The 10,506-nt window shown below is 50.2% G+C and overlaps 1 protein-coding gene across 1 annotated transcript in view; it reads right to left on the bottom strand.

The window, feature by feature from the left end:
- Hs1bp3 (HCLS1 binding protein 3) overlaps positions 1 to 448 on the bottom strand; it is a gene marked incomplete at its 3' end in the record, with an annotated part of 30,874 nt that extends 30,426 nt beyond the window's left edge. The window contains exon 1 of the mRNA XM_031356901.1: positions 386 to 448. Coding sequence (XP_031212761.1) covers positions 386 to 417 — 32 coding nt within the window. The remainder of the gene's footprint in view (positions 1 to 385) is intronic.
- Positions 449 to 10,506: the final 10,058 nt, after the last annotated feature.

The raw sequence follows: 10,506 nt of genomic DNA, 5'->3' as shown, positions 1-10,506 counted from the left end.
CCCCCCCCCCCCGCAGCACTAGTCATTTTGGTGCGGGTATTATCTGTAGGGACAGCTCCTTTCATTCACCTCGTACCTGGTGCTTAGCATCGGGCTGTTCACACATAGCTTGAGCAGAAAGGTTTGGGGAACCGGAAGAAATGACCCCCAAGTACGCAGGGACAGGAAGCTGGGCCCAGTCCCAGACAGCGCTATCTCACCAATCCCAGGTCTTCCTGGAGTCTTGGGTGAGTGCTTGATCCTTTAGGAGACCTCAGTTTCTTTGTCTGTAAAACGGGGACTTTTGACTGCGCGCCACCTCACCGACAGGACAGTGTGCGTGGCAGCGGGGTAAACTATCAGCTGCTGGGATGTCTGGATCGTGCGTGTTGGGGGTCTGGCTCACCTGGAGGTGACGAGCACAGCCGGGGACTGCATGTCGGCTGCGGGCTGGCGGACGGTCACGGGATCTGGCGTCCTAGGCGTCGCTGCGTCCCTGTCCCGCCCCGCTCGGGCGCAGCACCACCTCCCCGGCCCTTGCCCGCCCCCTGGTGGCAGCGGATGTGAACATCGCAGCATCTGTGGCTTCTGAGTAATGAGGGGCTTGTGCTGCTCATCCCTCCCTAGGTCCCCCATAGCCACCTCTTAAGTCTGGCACCTCATGCCATTTAACCTCTAAGGCTACAGGAATCCAGCCGCTAGTTTTCAGGCTTCTCTCCTACGGTTAGCTACAAAAGCACTCTCTTCTCTCCCTGGGGCCGTTTTCACTTATGCAACCCATCACTCAGTCAACAGGAGTCTTCCCCTTTGGGACTCTGTCTCTTCAGGCTTGGGAGCTGTGCATTGAACACAACAGATCTCCGTCCCCTGCCCCCAAACACATACTCTTGGCTTTGGCCTGGCTTGCTTTGCATAGAGAAGGAGGTCTTGGATATTTTCCTCTGTATGCCTCTGACTGAATGGACCCACTGGGAATAGATTCAACTCTCTATTCCATAATAATGAGAGAGAAGGTATCTGCCGTTTCCTGCCTCCTGCCAGTGGCCCAGGAGAGTGGAACCGGGGTTGGGGCAGGTGACAGGTACAAACTGCTGTCTGCCCCTTGCTCTCTCCTGCTACAGTGATAAGTAGCTACAGACGCTGGGTCACACCAGAAGTACCAAAGGGACACATTATGTCATATTATGAGTCCTCTTCAGGCTCCGTGGCCATGCTCTCTAGGTACCATCTCAGCCCACTCAAATCATCATCCTACGTGCTTCAGAGAAGTAATCAATCCCACGGTCAATTGTAAAAGCTCGAAAAATAACTTCAGACTTTGCCTCTTGAAACATACACATTCATGCACTTTGTTGGCAGTGTTTTGGATTTGTCTAGAGACAAGGTGACAATAGTCGATGTTTTTAGATGTTAAACTTATTATTGTTGTTATTATTAGCATTATCAGTGTGTATGTGTGGGAAGTTAACCCTGCACTTGTGAGATCCAGGACAATGTCAGGAGTTGGTTTTCTCCTCCCACCGTGGATTCTGGGGTGGGGATAGAATTGAGGTGATCAGGCATGCAAGGGACATTATGTCACTCACTGAGCCATTATGTCACTCATAGGCATTAACACAGAGATTTAATGGAGCCTCCCCTCCTGTCCCATCCTAACCTCCTCTCTTTTTTCTACCCTTCCCTTCCACTCCCTTCCTCCTCCCCTTCCTCTTCCTCCTTCTCTCCTTCTCCATTGCAGAACGAGGTGGAGTCAGAAAGGGCTTTGCGAAAGAGCAATTTCCTAGAGAAACAAGAATTGGCAAACTAGGAATGTTCCTGAGACCAGGAGGGAGTCAGTAGGGTCTGCGCATGCGCAGAGGAAGGACGCAAGAGTCAGGGCATGAAGTACTCAGCTTGTTTGAGCTTAGCCTTTGCACTGACGTCATCTCAGGTCAGCAGAGGAGTGTGCACAAAGGAACATCCTGAAGAGCTGAGCTATGGGCACTGGTGTGGAGATGCACAGACGGCAGAGGAGCCTAGGGTGGAGAAAATGGTGAAGGTTGCTGAGGTGCAGAATAGGGAGTAGGCATGAGAACCGCAGGAGATGGGAGTTTACATGAACATGAGCAGAGGAGTCAAGATGCTGCTGTAGGGCTGAGCAGCAGTCTGCCTGCCACACATGAGGGCCTGCGTTTCATGCCAGTACCATGTAAATCCATGGCCATAAGCCCAGCACTCAGGAGGGCTGAAGGAAAGGAGAAGCAGAAGTTCAAGGTCATCTTCCACGCCACAGTGAGACCAAGTCAGCCTGGGAGACACATGAGACCTTGCCCCCTCAAATAAATGTGTGTGTGTGTGTGTGTGTGTGTGTGTGTGTGTGTGTGTGTGTGTGTGTGTGTGTAAAAGTTTAAAAAGATGCTGCTATGATTTGCCTCATGTGAGTGGCTAGATGGTGGTCTCTTTTGTGGCTGGACACCTGGGGGAGCCTGAAGTGGTAAAATGATCAGTCTGTTTTGGACAAGAAAGATTTCAGGACCTGGGATATAGAGGTGATTGAATCTCTGGTCAGAATCTGGGGATGTGAGACTTGGATGTTAGGTCCTAGTCTTTCCAGGTGACAGCTCCCTCATGAGGATTCTGAAGAGATATTTTGAGGGGGAGTCTAGGAAAGCAGAAACCATAATGGGGACTTGCCAGGAAACCTCAGGCTGCTAGCATGCCTGCCACCAATACCTTGTGAGCTAATGAGCTTGCCTTCCCAGTGACTTGGGCTTGTCCTGTGCACTACAGGAAATTCAGCACACCTGGTGCCTGTCAGGAGTACCCCAGGATTCCTGTGGAAGTGACCCGCTTCCTTGATAGCAATTCCATTTTCTGCTTCCCTGGCTCCCACAGGCTCCAGTGCATAATTGTGTACAATACCTGGAATGTGGGATCTGAATCTGATATTGTGTGCTTCCTGCTCAACTCCACGGCTAAGGCAGTGGTAACAAAGACCATGCTGCACAAGATTTTTCTCCCTCTGGTCTCACCCTGGGAGGACCATTCCATGTGTGCTTCTCCCGGAGGGAGTCAGGCCTCCAGGGTTGTGCGGAGTGTGAGGGACACTCAGACTCTGCAGGAGGATGTCCAAATGCTGTCCTAACCTCCTGGCATCCCCTTTGTTTCTAGTGGGGTGGACTGTCTGAGGAGCTGCTCATTATCTCTGTCCATTAGCTGATGCTCAAGGAGTCTGCTCATCTCTATGTGATAAAGTGGGAGGCAACACCACCTTGCTGGTCATCCAGCCAGTGCTCATGGGCTCTGCTCAGGCCTGGGACTGCAGAAGGGGACTCGTTTTTTTTTTTTTTTTTTTACCTCAGTGTGTTCACTGACAACTTGAGGATAATTGGAGATTTCAATGAGAATGCAGGCTCTGGGGATGTGAAGACACCCTTGGAGATGGAGGTCATATGAGTAACAGCTTGGGGTAGGGAGGTGGGTACAAAGAACTCTGCCAGGAGGAGTTAGTACTAGACCTTAAGAAATGAAAAAGTGAATGTTCTTGTTCTAGCTTTCTCTGTGAAGAAATGGGTCTAACAGAGCCAGAGCTGAGAGTGGTCAAAGCAATGGAGCAAGGCAAAATGAAGGGCAGGCGCTGGAGGTCAGAAGCTACCTGCTGTGATTGTCACATTCCCTTGTGGCTCAAAAGGGGCCATGTGACTTACTTCTGGAAGACATACAGAAGTCTCTGCTGCTCTTCCAAAGGACCTGAGTTCGAATCCCAACACCCACAGAAGATAGTTCAGAACTGCCTGCAACTCTAGCTCCAGAGGACCTGGTGCTCTCTTCTGGCTTTTGCACATGCACACACATACACACACGCGCACACACACACACACACACACACACACACACACACAGAGAGAGAGAGAGAGAGAGAGAGAGAGAGAGAGAGAGAGAGAGAGAGAGAGAGGAAGAAGAGGAGAGGGAAAGAGAGAAGGAAAGGGAGACAGGAAGAGGGAGACAGATTATTTTTAAAAAGTAGCAAAACTCCCCTCTCACTTAATAGCAGACATGACTGCTAACAGTGCAACAGAGCCCCCAGAACTGTGTTGTTGGGGAGCATGAGTTTGCGGAATAGCACCTTGGGGAACACTATGTTGAAAGAGCCCATCATTGGTGTGAGGAGAAACCAAGATATCCGTGTTCCCCGAGATGGTAGTGTTGAGTGTGATCATTTAGTTAAAGTCATCTCTGCCCTTAGAATATTTTATATGCATGATTCAAGATTTTACAACTAAATTCCAGTTGTGAATATGACTCTTAGTGGTTTCGACAATGTAATTGTACTTAGAAAATAATTCCCTGGGCTGGAGAGATAGCTCAGTGGTTAGGAGCACTGACTGATCTTCCAGAGGTCCTGAGTTCAATTCCCAGCAACCACATGGTGGCTCACAATCATCTGTAATAGAATCTGATGCCCTCTTCTGCTGTGTCTGAAGCCAGCTACAGTGTACTCATAAATATAATAAATAAATCTTAAAAAGAAAAAGAAAAAAAGAAAAAATTTCCTATCCAAACTCTGTCAATGCACGGATTCCCATAATATGCTTATTGTGTTCATGTTTTCTGTAGTCATTTGATTCACCTGAAATTATTGTGCACTCATATCATAAAAAGTGAATTTTGTAGGTGCACTGTTCTCTGTGAGACAGTATCAGTGTACCTTCTGCAGACAGATTTCCCAGAGGTCTTTGTCACATGGTCCCAAGACCTAAGTCAGCTTGCCTATTCAATGGATTTATCGTAGGAATCAGGAGACTTAGTAGGTCCGTGTTAGCTTAAAGTTTCATCTGAGACTAGAAGCTTCTTTCTGGTGTTTCTATGTATTTCTGATCTGCAGGCTCTGGGTCTCCCAGCCCCACCTTCCCAGATCACAGTTAAGGTTGTCCCTGTGTTGGTGTGCTTCTCTGTTACTATGACACTGATCGTGTTACTATTATCTACTAGTAACATGGTATCTACGCGTAACATAGTAACTACTATGCTACTAGTCATGATGTTTCATGACTAGGGGAGGAGAGGTTTTTCTTTTGTTTTTTGTTTTTTGTTTTTGTTTTCCTCCCTTGCAGGTTACAAACTGTCATCAAGGGAAGCCTGCACAGGAACTCAAGGCAGGAGCCTGGAGGCAGGAACAGCGCTTACTGACTTACTTCCCATGGTTTGCTCAGCTTGCTTTCTTGTACAATCCAGAAACACCAGGAGTAGCAATGCCCACAATAATCAGGGTCCTCCCATATCAATCATTAATCACCAAAACGTCCCTCAGACATGCTTGCCAGCCAATTTTATGGAAGCAGCTCCTCACTAGAGGTTCACCTTCCTAGGTGACTGTAGTTTGTGTCAAGTTGACAATCATGAACCAGCGCTATCCACTTCATCTTTGTGTATCTAGAACAGAAACTCAGTTCTTTGACCATGGTTGGAAGAATGGGCATTCCAAATTATTGCACAGTGGCGGCTTTGATTCTAAAAGTCCTTGTTGATTTGTAATTTTGGATGCTGTCTTAGTTACTGCTCTGTTGCTGTGAAGAGACACCATGACCAAAGCAACGCATGAAAGAAAGCATTTGAGAGCTTACTTACAGTTTTAGTCTATTGTCACTATGGTAGAACAGTAGCTGAGAGCTTTACATCCTGATCTGCAGATCTTCAGGTTTCAGGCGGGGGGTGGGGTGGGGTGGGGTGGGGGATGCGGGGCTGGGCGGGGAGGACTGTGCCTGACAAGGGCTTTTGAAACCTCAAAATTCAACCCCAGTGAAATAACTCTTCCAACAAGACCACACCCCCTCCAACCAGACCACACCTCTTCCAACAAAGTCCCACCCACCCACCTATTCCCATTTAAAGAATCATCATCATGCAGCCCAGGCTGGTTGGAAAGTCAAAATCTCTTTGCTCCCTGAATGCTGGAATTGTGGATAGAGGTCAACTCTGTTAAGGTCAAAAAGGAAGTCCATAGTTCCTCCCTCATCTTGCAGTGTTTTGTTTGTTTTAACTTCACTGGATGTGGTCATCTCAGTTTAATAGTCCCGGGCTTAAGCAGCCAGGTGTTGTTACATGCTCTGGCCAGCAGATGGCACTATCCACAAATCTTCTGCAGTTTGTCCTGACTAGGAGGCACTGAAATGTACTCTGAGGGAGGCCTCTGGGAAAGAAGCTACCCTTCTATCTTCTCCCATTACCAGCCCTCCCCTCCCCCACCGGGTGGTCTGGGCCAAAGAGCAGGCCACGCCCAGAGGCCTGGGGCCAGGGCTTTTGAGGACCCCAGTGTGAATGCCGGAGCTGTTGCTGGGGGCAACCTGTGCAGCCTAGTTATAGGTTAAGCATGGGAAATTCCTGCAGCTTGAGGAAGCCTGATCCTGGACATACACCGGTGCTGTGCCAGAACCTTCTGGAATTCGTATTGCTGCTGTCCTAGGTCTTTCTGGGAGAGACTCGTGAAGTTTTCCTAGGGGCTGAGTAGAGGAGCTCCTGTTATCAGAAGAGAAGGAAGAGTTGAGTAGATGTCTCTACAGGTTATCTCTTCTCTCCCTCCATCTCCTCTCAGGGAGATCTAAACTTGTACCCTGCCTCTCTAGACAGAGGACATCCTCCTTCCTGGTCCCTCTGTCATGGTTCCTCCACCTTTCTTTGTCCCCAGTCTCAGCAGGATACAAATCCAGGAAGAGTAAGGGGTTTGCAGCCAGAGGTTAAACAGATGGCTTAAGTTCAGGTCTCTTGGCTTTCTGGAGCACACATTGAGTGTTTTAGGTTTGTGAGGCTGCAGGGACCCAGAGCTCCCGACAGTGGCCAGGACACTGTCTTCATGTCACCCCTCATTTCATTCCCTGGTACCCTGAGCAGAACAGAACCAGGACATTCTGGACCTCGGTGAAGAGTAAAGGGTCAGCCAGACACAGAGACGACTGTGGTGCCAAGTTATAGGCTGCAAGTCACTGCTCTCTGCTGCAGGACTTGGCTTTCTCTTGGATCATGTGCGCTGCACAGCAGTCCACTTCTAAGGGAGCCCTTGTTCCCTTCTCAGCACACAGGAGGCCTAGATATCTGGGTGTGGCTGGAGGACCATCAAGGCTGAGGCAGTTACAGGCATCTTGGGTTTCTTTCAGTTCCAGTACCCCGAAGCCACCATGACAACCTCTTGTGATAGGCTTTAAGACCAGATTTCAAAGTAGCAGGATCCCAGGTCATAGCAAACTCCCTACAGTCAAGGTGACTTTGAAAGCCACGTTGAAAGCTCTCCTGGGTACAATCTATAGAGCTGCCTTTCAATCTGTTATGGAGAAGGCTGCCTGGGATATGCAAATGCAACTTGGGCCTGGCATGGAAAGTTGGTCTAAACTAAGAAGGATCTGTGACTGATGCAGGGGCTTTGAGTTCAGAATAAGCAAATAGTTTCTGCAGGGGCCACAGACAGGGAACTTTTCCCTGGGGAGAATACTTGGGGATAAAAATGTGGAACCCACCCACCCCTCCTGCCTGTGCTGGGGCAAATCATCACGGAGACAGGAAACGAAGGTGAAGACTGCATGTCTTGTTTGCTCCCCACCATCCCTGAACTCTGCCATCTGCCACTGGGATGCTGCAGCTGCTCTCCAGTGAGTAAGTCCGGGGCAAAGCCAAGGACAGGCACTTAGCCATGGCAGAGCACACCTCCAAAGTCTTCTGGCTGGGAGCTCAGCTGCCAAAGGCTCCCTGCACCAAAGGTGGGCTCCTCAAGGGCTTAGTTTGGGATTGTGGATCCAAGAGGGGGGCATCTCCTCAAGAGGAGGACTTGAGCTCTGCACAGTAAAGAGTGAATGGCCGAGGGAATTCCCTGACTTTCTATTTCTCTGTCTTCTGTGTTTTCACCCTAGATTGGTGCTCATTCACGGGTCTTGGAAGCCCTGGGTAAGGGAGCCAGGGACCTGGAGGACAGGTGAACCCTACTGCTTATTCTCCGGCTGTTTCCCAAGCACAGTGAGTGAGTTAGGTCCCAGTTCATGGCAGAGGCAGAAAGGAGAGTCCATTGGGGAGTTCTCTCATAACCATCCCCAGGACCTTAGAGTCACTTTTTTTTTTTTTTCTGAGAAGATTCCAGAGAGCCAGAGAGAGTCATGGAGGGGATTAGAAGAGCAAAGCTCCTTGCCCAAGACACTTTGTTACTCCAGGCTGTGCTACTCATCACATGACCCCAGGCAAAGCTAACATCTTTGTGACTCGACTTAAAAAAAAATACGTTAAGCCCTATCACAGGATAGAGCAGCTATAAGGAGATGGCATGGGACATATAAAGGCAATGGGTAGGTGGGTGACAAGCGGCTAGTACGGCTAGTATCACTTAAGCAGAAGGAAGAGGGAAGGAGCCAGGCAGGCCTCCAACATCCCCGTGACTTTCTCTTTTAGGACTCTGCTACAGTGTGGTCTCTGCTGACAAAAAAAGGCCTCTCCCATCAAGGCATGGAGAATGGCCTTGATGGTCTGCCGGGCATTTGTGTATCCCTGGCCTTTTCTCCTGCACACCCCGGCTCTCTGGGAGTGTGTCTTGTGGACTGATGGATTTGCAGAGTGCCTAGCAATAAGAAGTTGCTACCAGGAGAAGTGAATGGAGATGGATGGGTGGATGAATGGGTCTGAAGTACGTGAATGGGATGAAGAAGTACACATGACAAGAGGACAGTGTGCTCTCCATGCAGCCGGCAGGCAGTGCTGAGCCTCCTGAGCCTTCTAGTTTCCTCTAAAATAAGAGGTGAGCTCCTAAAACCTACTTCTCTTCTAGACTCTGCTAGTGTTCAGAACATCCTGGGGGTGGGAAAAAGTGACTGAACCCACCTCTGTTCCAGGCTGCACCTAAGCCACACACAGAATCATGGACCAGGATATTTAGTCTCCAACAAAAGCTGTGTGGGTTACTTGAATCTACTGCAGGAAAGATCACTAACCTATCCCAATGCCCCGAGCCCAAGGTGGCCTAGGGGAAGGGGTAGCATGTCTTCAAGAAACTTATCATCCACTGAGTCAACATAGTGCCAAATGCCTTCCACTCTTCCCTTTATACAGTTGGAAACCAAGACAAGTGGAGGGGACTTGGAGGGGACAGGACTGTTGTGGCCAAAGCCAGAGCTGGAACCAGGGCGGTGACAGCTCAGGGCTCTCTGTTTTCTAAACATAGAATTGATTTGTGAAACAAAGTCTGGACATGAGTGGAGTGTGTAGAAAGGCCAGTGAGGCACCAGAACCCAGTGTCCCTCTGAGCAAAGAGACCCCTGGCTGGCCATTGTGGGCAGGGATGGGTGGGTGGGCAGGGAGTCCCGCCAGGAAGTCTCGCCCTTCTAGAGCCACTTCCTCCAGGCACACAAAGCAGAAACCCATAATTATGGCTTTTGCATCCGCTTCCCAACCTGGCTACCAAAGGTAGGTTGTCATCCCAGATGCCCACCATCTGGGCCACAGCAAGAAGGCCCTGAGTGGGCAGGCAGGCAGCACAGACCGGTCCAGGTGCACGCGTGCCTGCTCTCCAGAGGGCAGGGCGGGAGTATAGGACTCCAACACAGGAGCCTATTAGGAAGAGACTTTTAGAAAACACCTGGACCTGTAGACTCACTGACCTGGCTTGGATTTTGAGTTTGGTATCCAGTGCAATGTTAAAGGGCTTGGGGTCCAGCCTTTTAAACCCCCCCCCGACAGTTGGTCGTCTATTTTCTGGACATTTTTTGCTCTGGAGTTTGTCTGAACTAAATCGACACACACGCTGGCGACTTCCCTCCTCAGAGCAGGAGTGGGGAGGAAGTTAGCCAAACCAAAGCCCCAGCCTCTCCATGCTCAGGTGTCCCCCAGGTATAGGCCGGAGGTGGCTCTTTCCACACGTGCTCACAGGGTGCTATAACCACATCAGAGCGCTGCTCCGTGGCTCTGCTGCGCAGCCCCTGAGCTTGTGGCTGCACGCGAATATAGCAGCAGCCCTCTTGCCTTTTGCCCTGAAGACCTTGAAAAGAATGTGGTCGCCTGCCCTCCTCCCCGCCTCCCACCCCGACAGCAGATTGAAGGTCACTACTTTGGTTGCACATTCAGACCCTGAGACCCACTGTGAGTGCGATTCCGCTAGTCCCCGCCTTCCTAATTCATTAAGCCCTTTAAGAGTTTAGCTCCTGTTTTGGCTCAAGATGCCTACCCAAAGCCTTTCCTTTCGGACAGTCGGTCGGTACCCATCTGTCCCTCCAGCCACTCATCCTTCATCACAGATCCTCTCCCTTGCTCTGGCCTTCCACTGTTATCCTCAGAGGGCTGTGGATCAGAGAGGATGACATCCAAATGTGTACGGTAAACATCCCTAGTAACTCACTAATGAACATCCACCAAAGGGGCGCACGGCGAGAAAGCTGAATGGGAGGGGCCCAGTCTTGGCCGGGGTCTGGCATCCCTAGCACTCACAAGATCACCGGGAGGGCGGTGTTTCTCCTTAGAGGAGTGGGAAGGAAGCTGGGCGGGTGCGCGCGACGACGCCTCATCTTCCAGCCAAGGAGAGCG

The sequence above is a fragment of the Mastomys coucha genome, unplaced genomic scaffold, assembly GCF_008632895.1.
Source record: "Mastomys coucha isolate ucsf_1 unplaced genomic scaffold, UCSF_Mcou_1 pScaffold6, whole genome shotgun sequence".
Taxonomy (NCBI): Eukaryota; Metazoa; Chordata; class Mammalia; order Rodentia; family Muridae; genus Mastomys; species Mastomys coucha.
The sequence above is the reverse complement of the archived record's forward strand: the minus strand, read 5'-3'. Positions and strand labels throughout refer to the sequence as shown.